The following is a 13,082-nucleotide window of genomic DNA, read 5'->3' as shown; positions in this document are numbered from 1 at the left end:
TCTAGCGTAAACCGGAAAGCCTAACCGGCGACAAGCCTCCGAGACAGATGACAAACATCCCAACCTATATAATTGGTCGAACCTGACTTGAGACTCTGTTTATCACCGAACCTGACTTGCCATTTAAAATTTTGATAATCGTCCCATAGTAACAGCGGTTGTATCACCATTGAAGTTTTCATAATCGTCTCGTAAGTTATTGATAACCCCCGTAGTAACAGCGGTTCATTCACCATTGTTGCACATCAAGTCGGTGAAACCTGACAAATTTACTCCTCGGATTGTGGAAAACAAGGATGACTTCGAATATGAAAGTCCAATCTTAGGTAAGTAATACTATAGTGAGCTTTCTATTGTTTCTTTGTCAACCAACATTGCCAACGATATAGTCTTTGGCAGTTAGTAGATGATGTTGAATTCTTGTTTCCTACTGGGAAGAACTCGATTGTCGAGTATGGATCCGCATCCCGTAAAGAGAACTTCCGACTTTGATGTGAATAGAAAGCGAATAAAGGTAAGAAGAACTTGGATGATGAAATATTATCTCTGTTATTGTCACATCCTAACAGCTAATCTGCTTTCGTTTTTATTCTTTTTTTTTCAATTTTTATCTGTGGAGGCATTGCGACAAGCTGGAGAACAGCTTCTGATTAATGACACAAAAGAGTTTCCAGATTCTAATCATGTCTAAATCGAATTTCTTAATGCAATGCCCTATGTAAAAACATTGCAATAACGAGAGAAATAGTGTTTTAACACAAGGATTTGAGTGATTCATACAAAAAGAAAGCAGTTCTGGAGAAACTTCAGAGATACGAGTCATGATTTCAACTGTGAAGCATCAAACCCAACAGCAGTTCATACGAGTTCTACAGCTCAGGAAGCCTAATGTTGAAGCAAACATAACAAACCAGATAAGACATGGTTGGCTAAATGCATGAAAGGAGCTTAATCTTTCCTCAGGTCCATGAGTTCTGTCTTGATACCGTCGGCCTTAAGTATCATAATCTCAAGCTTGTCGCCCTATTACAGCAAACAATCCACAAAGCATTAGTCAGAGACAAACAATTAACGAAGATAAGTTGTTGCCGATCATTAATATCAGGGATACAGATTAAGTAAATGTTGTGGGAATATCTTCAACTAAAATAGGTAAGTTTTTTCGTGGCGTGGTGACAAAAGAAGACAAGTAGAAAAACTTACAGTGTAGATATCTCTTTCAGTGGCAGATGCGAAAACAGTTTTCACCAAATCAACTGCTTCGGCTTCTGAAAGGGGTGTGTTCGAATCCTACATGGTGGCAGAAGAAGAATAAATTGGAACCTAAATTATTCATTTTATGCTAACAATGGGTAAACGCCAAAGCACAAATGAAGAATATCAACAAACCTGTTTAGGTAGCAGAAGGGGACTCGGAGACTTGAGCTGGTTGTCAAGGAAAGGCATGATGAGTGTGGAACCAGAACCTTGGGCACCGTATCCAACACGCTCATATGATCCAACAGCGTCGTAAGTAAAGACACAACCTTTTCCTGTATATAGTCAAGAATAAAGATCACACAATGTACTGTTGCTATAGTCACATCCTAACGAAGAAAAAGAAGAAGAGCAATTTTACCTTCCTCGTCAAGCCCTCCTAGAACATTAAAGGCATAGTAGGGGAAAAAACGCTTGAAATAAAGCGTGTTGGAGAGAAGCTGGGCCATTGCAGGACAGCTCATCTGCTTGTTGTGCTGATGTTGATAGATCTGCAGGACACCAAATACACAGAGAATACTCTTACATAAGTCTTACACCAAACACAAAGGATGAAAGGTATTAGAACAATAGACCAAAGGAAACCTCACCAAGTGTCTGGATTTGAGAACCTTCTGCAATGCTTTCACATCAGCCTGAAAGCCAGAGGAAGACAACACAGCTTTGTCTGCTCTGGAAAAGTTTAAAAGAAGGACAACAGCTTAACAAGAGCCTTGCAAGTTACATAAGATAAACCGGATTACAGAATCCAAGGAATAAGTTATAAGAACACAAATCATCTAAGTGATAAACCGGATTTACAGAATCCAAGGAATGATCAATTTAATCACAAAGTCTACACTAGAGATACACTGTACTCAATGATCAAACCATCCAAGTATATAACCGGTTTTATCCAGATCTAGGGATTATAGATTGCAAAAACCCAGAAAAGTAACCAAAGAAACCCTAATAATCTACAGCAAAGGCCTAAAATCAAAGTATTGCCAAGAAGGATCGAATCGAAAAGTGAGGAATTTGAGAGAAGAAAGAGTAGTAGGGGGTACTTACAGTTTATGGATTTTTGAGTAATCGCGACTAAGAATACTGTAACCAGTAGACATACGAGTATCGGCGGCGATAACACAGTAATCCGATCCAGCGATGGCCACACATGTTCTGAAAAAATAAAGAATACAACGATTAGAGATACATATCAATAAATTCAAAGACACAAACGCCTCAAATAGCAAATCAAAGCCACTAGGCGAAAGAACCAAGCAGGTCTCGATTAACGATCCGTACCCTCCATTGTTATCGTAAGGAGACCAGTTCGCGTGCTGCTTAGTCATGGTGAATTTTGAGAAAGAGAGAAAGAAGCTTAGAGCCTAGGGCTTAGATGAATCGAAAATGGCAGAATTGCTTTTCCGGGTATCAAAGCCAAACTCTTCTGGGGATCTTAAGCTCTCCGTCTCTGGCTTTGTTAACAAGAAAAAGACGAGACCGGAAAACGGTACCGTTTTAGACCTGAGACATTACGGGCTGTTTTGGGCTTTTTATTGGGCTTTCTCTGGGTTTTAAATTCCTGAGATTTAATTTATTTTTCCTTTTTCTCTACCTCTCTCTTGTCTTCTTCATCTTGTTCGACGTTTTTCTCTCACTCAAAACTCGTAAGCTTCTTCTATTTTCCTTGTAGACAGACCATTGATTGTAGTCGTACTAGTTCTATTGTAGAAACTTTACCCCAGCTTAGTCTAGATCTAGTTGAAACCCTAATTTTGAGGAAGATGTGTAGTTTGATGTTGTTCTAGTAAAAACCTGGAGTCCTCTGTAAGGATTTGAAGGTGGGTTCCTCGAAAAAACCATTCTTTCTTACTTCTCTTACTTTAGTTCCTTCTCTCATTTTCTCTTCTTTATCTTGCTCGACTTGGTGCTACCAGGAAATTTTCGCATTTGTGGAAAGTTAGGGTTTTTAAGGTGTGTGTGTGTGAAAACAATGGAAGCACTTGTTGTTGATGCTGGCTCTAAGCTTCTCAAAGCCGGAGCAGCGATTCCTGACCAAGCTCCTGCAATGATAATTCCATCTCAAATGAAACGAATGGTTGAGGATGGGTCTTCTTCAGCTGATAACCCCACCACTGTCTTTGAAGATGTCACTCTTGATCCTATTGAAAGGGGTTTAGTTAGAGATTGGGATGCTATGGAGGATCTCTTGCGTTATGTTGTCTACACTGGTCTTGGCTGGGAAGAGGGAAACGAAGGCAATATACTCTTCACAGATCCACTATGTACTCCTAAGGTTCGTTTCTCAGCTTTCTTCTTTGTTCTTAATTGAAAAGATTACAACTTGGAATTCTTGTGAAGTCTCTTTTCAATTTCCATAATCCTTTTCCATTGGATGATTTTAAAGAAAAAAGGATCCATTTTGTTCTTATAGTACCACATTTTAGATAACAAAATGTTATTTTTTCAGAACGATTCGAACTGATTTGGTGCTGTAAATGGTTGTTTGTGGACAGGCTATTAGGGAACAACTGGTACAGTTGATGTTTGAAACATTCAATGTCTCTGGTTTTTATGCATCAGAGCAAGCAGTGCTGTCCCTTTATGCTGTTGGACGCATCTCCGGTTGCACTGTTGATATTGGTCATGGGAAGATAGGTATAATAACTTGGTTGACCTTTGTGATAATCTGATCTTACTCTTTGTGTCATAGTTCTCTGTGTTATGTGACTTTTATGTTACATGAGATGTTGTTTCCTTTCACTAACCTTTATCCAGGCTTTAAAACGTTTTGTAAAACCAAATACCTTTTGTCCTGTAAGTTGCAGTAAGTTGGAGGTTCCTTGTGTATGTGGCTGGGCATGATCAAGATGATGTTGTGTCTGGTGTTTTTAACTTCATGACTGATACCACTCTTGTCGTTAACTCTTGTACAATGTCCTCAGATATTGCCCCAGTTCTTGAAGGTGCTGTACAACACATTGCCTCGAAACGGTTTGAGCTAGGTGGAACCGAACTAACGAAATTATTTGCCCAAGAGCTTGGAAAATCCAACCCGACAATGACTCTCAACATGCCTGACATTGAAAAACTGAAGGAGCAGTATGCAAACTGTGTCGAGGACGAAATTGCTTATGCGAAAACTCAAAGCTGTGAAATCGAGCAGCATACTCTTCCTGATGGACAGGTTTGTATGACTACAATTTTGAGATTGTACATCTTGTGTTACCTTATACGTATAGATAACAAAACCATGGCCTTATTAGGTGATAAGCATTGGGCGAGAGAGATACTCTGTTGGTGAAGCTCTGTTTCAGCCGTCTATATTGGGACTGGAGGAGCACGGAATCGTTGAGCAGCTTGTCCGCATTATCTCCACAGTTTCATCTGAGAACCATAGGCAGCTCTTGGAGAATACTGTACTCTGTGGTGGTACAACCTCCATGACAGGTAATAACAATACTTGACACACTTGTGTTCTGGTATCTTTTGGGTTGGAAAGCTTAAGTGTTTTGTTGGAATGGTCATTGGCAGGATTCGAAAGTAGATTTCAGAAAGAAGTAAACTTGTGCTCGTCGGCTATTAGACCAACACTGGTGAAACCGCCGGAATATATGCCGGAGAATTTGGGGATGTATTCGGCCTGGGTTGGAGGAGCCATACTAGCTAAAGTGGTGTTTCCGCAGAATCAGCATGTTACTAAAGCCGATTATGATGAGACTGGACCATCGGTGGTTCACCGGAAATGTTTCTAGAAAGCAAAGACCACACAACTTTGGTAGTTGTTGTAGCTGAGGATTCTTTATTTTACCTTTGCTGTGTTTTAAGGATTTGGACCAAATTAAGTAGTAAAACACTTTCAAGTACAATATAATTTGATTAGATCGGTTTATATGTCTCTTTGTTAAAAAAATAACGTTTGTCCTTATGGTTCATTACTCTTGATTTTCAATTAATATATCACATTCTTAGAGTAAATTAATTTATTTTTCGGATGTTTCAATATCTGTATTTTTTTGGTTGGACTAAAAAACCTCATACATAAACAAATTTGGTTTAAAAAATCTTCACCTTTTAAATAATTGGTAGATTCGAACGCATGACTTGATTGTCTTTAAGAAAAAAAGTAGATATGGCATCCGAACCCGCATTCTCTAGCAAAAACTACCAACATGCTACCACCAGACTACATATTCGTGGTTATTTTAGACAGATTGTATATATAACACATAAACGGACAAAAGATTAACGCTGTTAGTTGATTCTGTAACTGTGAAGCCACAAATCTAAATCTACCAATTATCTAAAAGATGAAGGTTTTTTTTTTTTTTTTTTTTTTTTTTTTTGATAACAAAGTACAAGATTGGCTGATGAAGGTTTATTAAACCAAATTTATTTATATGAAGTAATTTTGTCTAACAAAAAAAAAACTCATGTATTAAACGTCCAAAAAAGTAAATAAATTAAGGGGGAGGTATTGGTTTAGGATTTAGAAAGAATTTTAATGACTTTAAAAGTTAGGTAAAATATGTTGTTATTCAACCAAGACTTTTAAAAACTCTTTAAAAATTTGGTGTTATTGGTTGTGGATTTGTAAAAAATTATCTAAAATCTTGATAAATCTAGTGTTATTGGATTAAGAGTTTTATAAAGTCATTAAAAGTTTTATGTTATTGAAGTAAAACAAAAGAATCTTGGATTGTTAATGAATTCAAATTTTATGTTATTGGTTTAGGATTTTATATTATTTCCTTCAAATAGAAAGATTTTTCAAGATTAGAAAAAACAAATCATCAAGATTTTAAAAAAACTTCCTAAACAATCTCTTAGAATCCTTCATTTTTAACTTTCAATTTTCTATGATTCTAACAATCAGCAAGAACATAAAGTCATTAAAATTCTTTCTAAATCCTTAACCAATACCTCCTCCTAAGTATTTTTAAGCTTTTTCCAATTAATCTTTATTGATATTTGAACTTATGATAATTTAGTCTCTCTTTATATACTAGTTGTAGATAAGTTTGTACTCTAATGATTTTGTAGAAAGTAGATTAGACAAGTTTGTTTGTTTTGATTGAAGTGGCATCTCCAAAAATATGGGTGAACAATTTGAACACTCTTTGTTCATTTTTTTAACTTTCTAATTTGAATCAATTGAATAATTTTTTTAATATATTCAACTCAAATGGTAAAAATTAGTTGTATAGTGTTTTGCAACCTCTTAAATTACTATTATATTCATAGTTTTTCAATACTGTTATTTAATTAATTATTGTTTTAGGGTTGTTTCCGCCAGAAAGAATCGAAAGTGCCAAAGCTGCACACTGGCGAGCATCATCACAATGGTTTAAACTCAAAAGGTTTCCAAGAACAGGAATAGTTGTGTTTGTATGCTCAACAGCAGGGCAAGGACTGGCTCTGCAGAAAGCTAATAATGTCGTTGGAGCAGCTCTAAGCATCTTTCTTGTGACTCAACAGCAAGGTTTTCCAATGCCTCCGTAGCATGTAATAAGAAGAAACAAAAAAGCCAACAATTATCACCCCCATGAAGTCTATCTAATTAACAACTTGATTTAATAGATTCTTTGAAATAATACTAAACAATATAATATTTGATATCATTATCGGGTCTTTCTCCCATTGAGAATTGAGGAGGAGTTGGACAAATAGAGGGTCTTTCTCCCATTGAGAACTGAGGAGGAGTTGGACAAATAGAGGGACCATGCCATTATCCATAAGCACTTAGTGTCTTCCGATGTAGTCAACTTTGCAAGAACGGACGCTGCATCATACTTCAAAGTACAAAAACAAAGTACGTAATTATTTGAGTTAGTCATTTGTTATTGACCGAGGACGTAATTATTTAATTATTTTTTTTCTTTCTTTAATTATTTTTTTTCGGTTGTTAATGGATGAAATTTTTTCATGTTTCTAACATATTAATTTTGTTGATTTGCAAGTGGAAATTTTTTTTTTCATTTTATATTTTTCTATAAAAAACATAAAGTTTAACTTTTTCTTAATTTTTATAAAAATATCAAAACATCAATTCTCAATTTTAATCCGTGTAAAATATATTGCAGAGTATATCCATCCAGACTGCACTAGATGCTAATGAGAGATACTCATGGAAGCTGTGAGAGTGACTTTTCATGCTATTAAAGTAAGAATTATTAATAGTTTGTTAAAAAAAAACTGTATTTTACAAATTTTAATTATTATATGGTTCTTTTTTGTAGAAAAACGAAAATGCTGCGGAAGATGATGGATCACAATGTCATTTCTTTTTCTTGAGAAAAATATATCCTTTTTCATGTTTAGAAATTTGCTCAAAATGTTTAAATAAATAGGAAAACTTATTCTAACTAATTAACAAAATCACAATCTGAAATTCCAAATTCTCTCTATATATGACATTGAACTACAAAAACCTTTGTCAAAAAACTAACTTAACCTTTTAATGTTACTAGCATTTGATCCGCGCTACGCGCGAAAGTTAGATGAAATTGTTTTATTTTGGTTGTTTTGGTAGTTTGTTATTTGGTTATGTATTTTTCCTCTTTTTGTCTAGTTATGTTGTTTTTATTTTGTCCTTTGCGCTTTTGTTTGTTTATTTTTTTGGTGTATTTTTCTGGTTTGTATAATGTAACCTATTTTTAAAATTTTAAATTTATTTAAATCATCATGATTTTTTTTTGTTTTCATAAAAATATAAAATATAGAATTAGAAGTTAAGTTTTGTATAGTAATTGTTGTTGTCTTGCTTTAGTAGTTAGTTCTGGTTTATTAAAATTATTTTTCATTTTGTTAGTCCATTGTTATTTGGTTTTATTAGATGTAGTTGTAGGTAATGTTTTTATTATTTGTTTTTTTAATTAGTAACATGTGGGAATAGTGTTTTACTAAACGCTTTTGTGTTTGGAGTAATGAGTTAGTGGTTTTTGATGACAAATGTTTTAAAATCTCAATTACTTAAAATTCTGTTTTTTTTTTCTTCATTACCATAACTATCTATCATGAACTTGTTGATTTTGGTTTAACTCCTAATGTCTAACCTCATCCTAACGAAATATATTAAAAATGACCTTCTGGTTCCTTTTACTCTAACCAAAATTGTTTGTTTTGGATTCTTAATCCTAATACAAAGAATAAGCTTTGCAAACTATTAAGCAAACAAAAAAAAATATCTCAAACTATTTCGTTAAGAACTAAATAGTGTGTACACACACACACAAACTGTTTCATTCAAGGAATAATATCGACATTAAAATCACAACAAAAGAGCCATGTGCATTGTCACGTCCCCAACTTTGTAATTAGCAGTTTTGTTATTTTGTCTTTTTAACTTCTGGGAGCTAATGTCTGGTCTCGACGGCTGCGATACTTGCCGATTTTCTCCTATTCCGGTTAAATGTAATGTCTCCGATGGTGGTGGTGGTGGTGGAATCCATGTAAGTTAAGATAAAATTAAGAGAGAAAGGAAATTGTAAGAGGCATGAAATTGGAAGAGAGGACATTATATAGGACTTCAACTTGCACCAATTGAAGAAAAAGTAGTGGGACTTCAATTGAATGAGACAACATTGAAAGACTTGAATTATCGTTTAAGAGGAAGACGTTACGATGGAGACAATGAAAGGGTGTGGAGGATAAGGGAGGGAAGAAAGAATGAAGAAGGTGAGGGATGCTTGAGGTCACACAACAGAATAAAGAGGGGGGAGGGGACGTTTGAGGTTGCACAACAACGGCGGCGGAGAGGAGCTACCTGGAGAAGGGTTTTATTCCTACAACATATGAAACATGTATAACTAAGAGCATCTTCATTTGTAAAGTTGTAAGAAAATATGTTTTTACATTATTTTAATTAGAAAAAGTACAAATTCAAAGCTAATAACTTTTGTAAGATACAACTGAAAAATATACTTCCAATGGTAAAGTTCTTAATTCAAAGTTCTTAATTTTTTAAAAAAATAACTTGCTTTAAAAAGGAAGAAGAAGCAGCTTGAACTTCAAGCAAGAAGCATAACACACAAGAGAAAGCTTACAATGTTGGGATATTTGGTGCTAGGTGCAGAAAGAAGAGCTGCAGTGTGAACCAAATGGTAAAGAGAAGCCATTTGCCACACCTGAAATAAACATAAAATCGAAGCCAGCAAGCAAACCGGAGCCACAATGAGGCTAAAAAGTACTATATGAGCTAAAACCATTGTTCCAATACAAGAATGTATTCACGGTTTGTTATCATTGAGACGTGATGACTAATTCTGATTTGAGATTAAAATATAGATGTAACATGAAGAAGGAAGTTTTCTTTTGGAAAAGGAAGAAACATACCTTGTCATACCACATCATCTACATTCAATTAGCTTTATCGACCAATCTTGCTAACTCTTTGGGGAGGCCATACCACATCATCATATCCATCATCTACATTCAAAATCTATGTTAATATGTGATTAAGAATACTCTAACCATCAAGGATAAGACATTAACAGGAGAGTGGAGACTAACATTACATGTAATCAACTAAAACTCATTGTATAGTTCTTGTCAAAGGATGACTCAAACGTGGTTTGGCATTAGAAGGAACATACCTGAACACTACAACATCACCACGCACAAACTTGTAATCCTTGAGGCAAATTTTGTCCACAAGTACAATATCATCTACACCAACAATTGAACATCTAATAAGAAAAGAAGAATAGACCAAAAAAATGCAAGAGTTAACTATGAACCAGTTTTGGCTAAAGGACACTTACCTAAATAAGAATTTTTCTGGGGATTCATTGTCGGAGATCATCTACAACAAAATCCACAAGGCTCCAGAGTTAATAAAGCTTTTAAATAATCTTTTCTAATACAAAATGACATAATCTATCAATTGCATCTTACAATAATCTTAAATAATTCTCATTCCAAACCAGACCTAATACAGTTATACCAGACTAAAAACCATAGTATTGTCAAGCAGCATGAACTGATCTTGTGAATCTAACCTTAATTAAACCTAAGTGAACTAAACCTAATCGATTCATGGAGATGCAGCTTAAACCGTTTGCCATTTAAAAAAAAAAAGAAGATAAAATCGTACCAATAGAAAGAGATTGGAGCATCGAAAGTGAGATTGAATCATTGACCATCAATAAAATTAGTGCTGGGTTGCTTCTTGATTTTCCTCTAAATTCACGTGCAAGGAACAATACACTCGTCGTAGCCAGTATCATCGTCGTAGCCAGTATCATTGTCTTCACCAGTCTCAGCGGGCAGCCTCGTCCCGTGTCCGATGTAATGAACGACAAGAACGTTGCCAATATCAGCAGATCCGATTCCGATGAGATCCTTAAGCGCACGGCGGATGTTCTTGCCAGTGGGCTGTGTAGAGGATTCATCGGTGTCGATGAGGACGGTGATGTCCTCCTCGGAGAGAGATAGATCGAGAGAAAGAAAAGAAAGAAAAAAAAAAATTCACACGCATTTTTTTTGTGTCCTAAGATATATTTCTTAGCTTAATTAATATTTTTGATTATTTTTTTTCAGTTTTACGTTAACATATTTGCTAACATATACTTTGTTCAAAAGAAAAAAAAAATTTGCTAACATATATGAAACTGGGCTTTAAAAAAAAAAAAAAACAAAGAAAGAAGAATTGTTTATTGGGCTATGTCAAATAATTCGGCTTATTAAACTAAGAGAGGTGATGATATGGCAAAACTAAGAGTGAGGAAAGTGAACTTTATATATACAGATATTTTAAAGTAAGTTATTATTCCATTTCAATATTAGACCTTGCTGTTGGAATCAACCAAATAAATAATTTTGCCAAAATTCATGTATTCCATATCTATATTAGTATTTTTGTAGCAACTTTTGCTCAAAAATACTAATATAGAAAGTTCTCACAATAAATGTCATTTAATGTTATATGTTCTACTTATTCGATGGGCTTTTGTTACACATACCCATCTTTCAACTTTCAGTTTTGTTTGAACCTATTCCCCTTTACATTATAAGCCTAACAACCTATTACATCTAAATGAATTAATTCACTTGCCCCATTAGTTATCAGATTGAATGCATGATATACGATTGCTATATGTATTACGCAAACGAAGGGGTAAACCTTACCAATTATGACCCAATCGATTTCCAAAATCATATCAAAATAATGAGGCAAGTTCTAGATTATTGTTAGTTCCTTTATAAGACTCTATATAAAATATTCGAATTGTCTGGGTTGCCAAATCATGCTCTACGTCTGAAGGTTGGTTGTCCTATAATGTTGCTAAGAAATATTGATCTTAAAGGTGGATTATGTAATGGTACTAGGCTCCAGATCACACAACTGGCTAACCATGTGGTAGAGGCAAGGGTTATTACAGGAGACAGAATAGGTGATAAGGTTTTGATTCCTAAGACATTGCTTACACCATCTGACACAAAACTACCATTTAAAATGCGGAGAAGGCAGTTTCCTTTATCTGTGGCATTTCCTATGACGATTAACAAGAGTCAGGGACAATCTCTTGAGAAAGTAGGACTCTATTTGCCAAGACCGGTGTTCTCTCACGGCCAACTTTATGTTGCTCTATCGAGAGTCACTTCGAAAAAGGGATTAAAAATTCTTATTGTCGGGAAAGATGGACAGATTGACAGTAAAACAACTAACGTTGTTTTTAAAGAGGTTTTTCAAAATCTGGGAAACTAATCAGATTCTACTAGACCTCTTTGCTTTAAGGTACGTTTGAAGTTAAATATGTTAATTGTACTTAAAATTTTGTAAAGTTATTCTTACTATTACATGGTGTATTTTTTTTAACCCAGATAAGTGAAGCTTAAGGTAAAAGGACGAATGTCAAAGGCAAGAGTGTGAAGATCAACCAACTCAAGACTATATTATGGTTTTTCAAAATTCAACAAATAAATCACAGACAATCTTTACTACTTTTTCTCAAAAACTATAGTTTATAGTATTGTGATTTAAAGAACTATATGTTTTGCAGACAATTATTTTATAATTCACATTGCTATTCAATTATTTTGACGAGTTTTGAATAATAAACAATACTGACCTTTTTCCATTGCTTATGTGAAAAGAGCTTCATGTGTGTAGACAACATATCAGCAAATTATTGAGTCTGTGACCTACATAGTAGAAGTACACGTTAATTTATAATTTTATAAAAAAGGAAATATGATATGTTTGAAATAACAAACAGATTTATTATCTTTGTGGGAGCAGATCATCGAGATGAAATGATAAATTGGAGTCGCGGCAACCATCCATTATCAATGATCCGCGGTATACCTTGACCTACCGATTGAAATCCCTGTTGCCCAGAAATCAATCAAAAAATCAGATTTTGAAACCAAAACCAAGCCTATACATCTCATCGGTTCAATTAGTTTTACAATTTGTTCTTCCTAATATAATCGGAGATAATGATTTATACCTTCAACGGATCCTCATATCAATAAAAACAAGTCTGTTAACAAAACAAAATCTAAACAAGTAGAACCCGGTTTTATATGACTTGATACATATTTTCTGACTTAATTACAGAATCATGGACGAAAGATTAGATCATCGGAGCATTCAAAATAACACTACCATCAAAGCTGATAATTTACCTCTTCCATTTCTAGAATCCCAATCTTCTTCGCAGTAGAGATCGATAAAATATTAGAACCCAGATCGATGTTTTTTTTTATATCGGTTAGCGAAATTATGGACATCGAATTTGGAATCTGATGAGTTTGTATTTTTTTCTATGAAAGGAAGAAGAAACTAAACGTCGCTATTGATTTCAATTTTAGGACCTTTTTTTTTCTTAAAAATTATG

At 34.5% G+C, this 13,082-nt stretch overlaps 2 protein-coding genes and 1 long non-coding RNA gene across 6 annotated transcripts; 1 reads left to right on the top strand and 2 right to left on the bottom strand.

Annotated features, from left to right (window-relative positions):
- Positions 1-717: 717 nt before the first annotated feature.
- Positions 718-2,765, bottom strand: LOC109124674 (proteasome subunit beta type-1). Its single transcript, XM_010470840.3, has 7 exons — positions 2,542-2,765; positions 2,308-2,415; positions 1,848-1,929; positions 1,619-1,748; positions 1,390-1,532; positions 1,204-1,290; positions 718-1,023 (listed from the first exon to the last, which is right to left on the bottom strand). The coding sequence occupies exons 1-7, from the start codon at positions 2,586-2,588 to the stop codon at positions 949-951; spliced, it is 672 nt and encodes a 223-aa protein (XP_010469142.1). The 5' UTR covers positions 2,589-2,765; the 3' UTR covers positions 718-948.
- Positions 2,762-5,217, top strand: LOC104749251 (actin-related protein 7). Of its 2 annotated transcripts, none has more exons than XM_010470839.2 (6): positions 2,762-3,080; positions 3,177-3,535; positions 3,756-3,897; positions 4,185-4,426; positions 4,506-4,689; positions 4,774-5,217. In XM_010470839.2, exons 2-6 carry the CDS (start codon positions 3,233-3,235, stop codon positions 4,992-4,994), a joined length of 1,092 nt encoding a protein of 363 aa, XP_010469141.1. In that variant the 5' UTR covers positions 2,762-3,080; positions 3,177-3,232; the 3' UTR covers positions 4,995-5,217. The 2 variants fall into 2 exon arrangements, with proteins under 2 accessions (XP_010469141.1, XP_087347976.1); XM_087491850.1 differs by having other exon boundaries at positions 2,858-2,906.
- Positions 5,218-8,311: 3,094 nt separating this feature from the next.
- Positions 8,312-13,042, bottom strand: LOC104749249 (uncharacterized). Of its 3 annotated transcripts, XR_015584678.1 has the most exons (8): positions 12,871-13,039; positions 12,312-12,569; positions 10,334-10,614; positions 10,002-10,042; positions 9,834-9,906; positions 9,574-9,666; positions 9,285-9,365; positions 8,312-9,023 (listed from the first exon to the last, which is right to left on the bottom strand). It is a non-coding gene; the product is annotated as an uncharacterized LOC104749249 (long non-coding RNA). The 3 variants fall into 3 exon arrangements; XR_015584679.1 differs by lacking the exon at positions 10,334-10,614 and having other exon boundaries at positions 12,871-13,042; XR_015584677.1 differs by lacking the exons at positions 12,312-12,569; positions 12,871-13,039 and having other exon boundaries at positions 10,334-11,236.
- Between the last annotated feature and the right edge of the window lie 40 nt (positions 13,043-13,082).

This window comes from Camelina sativa, chromosome 16 (genome assembly GCF_030686135.1).
Source record: "Camelina sativa cultivar CO46 ecotype springtype chromosome 16, ASM3068613v1".
Taxonomy (NCBI): domain Eukaryota; kingdom Viridiplantae; phylum Streptophyta; class Magnoliopsida; order Brassicales; family Brassicaceae; genus Camelina; species Camelina sativa.
This window is presented reverse-complemented; position numbering and strand designations above follow the sequence as displayed.

Bases quoted from the DNA above. Each gene is read 5' to 3' on its own strand.
- LOC109124674 (XM_010470840.3), bottom strand. From the start codon at position 2,588: ATGACTAAGCAGCACGCGAACTGGTCTCCTTACGATAACAATGGAGG. The intron at 1,533-1,618 runs GTAAAATTGCTC...GACTATATACAG, and splicing joins AGGAGGGCTTGACGAGGAAG to GAAAAGGTTGTGTCTTTACT. The intron at 1,291-1,389 runs GTTTGTTGATAT...GCCACCATGTAG, and splicing joins CCCTTCTGCTACCTAAACAG to GATTCGAACACACCCCTTTC.
- LOC104749251 (XM_010470839.2), top strand. From the start codon at position 3,233: ATGGAAGCACTTGTTGTTGATGCTGGCTCTAAGCTTCTCAAAGCCGGA. The intron at 3,536-3,755 runs GTTCGTTTCTCA...GTTTGTGGACAG, and splicing joins ATCCACTATGTACTCCTAAG to GCTATTAGGGAACAACTGGT. The intron at 4,690-4,773 runs GTAATAACAATA...GGTCATTGGCAG, and splicing joins TGGTACAACCTCCATGACAG to GATTCGAAAGTAGATTTCAG.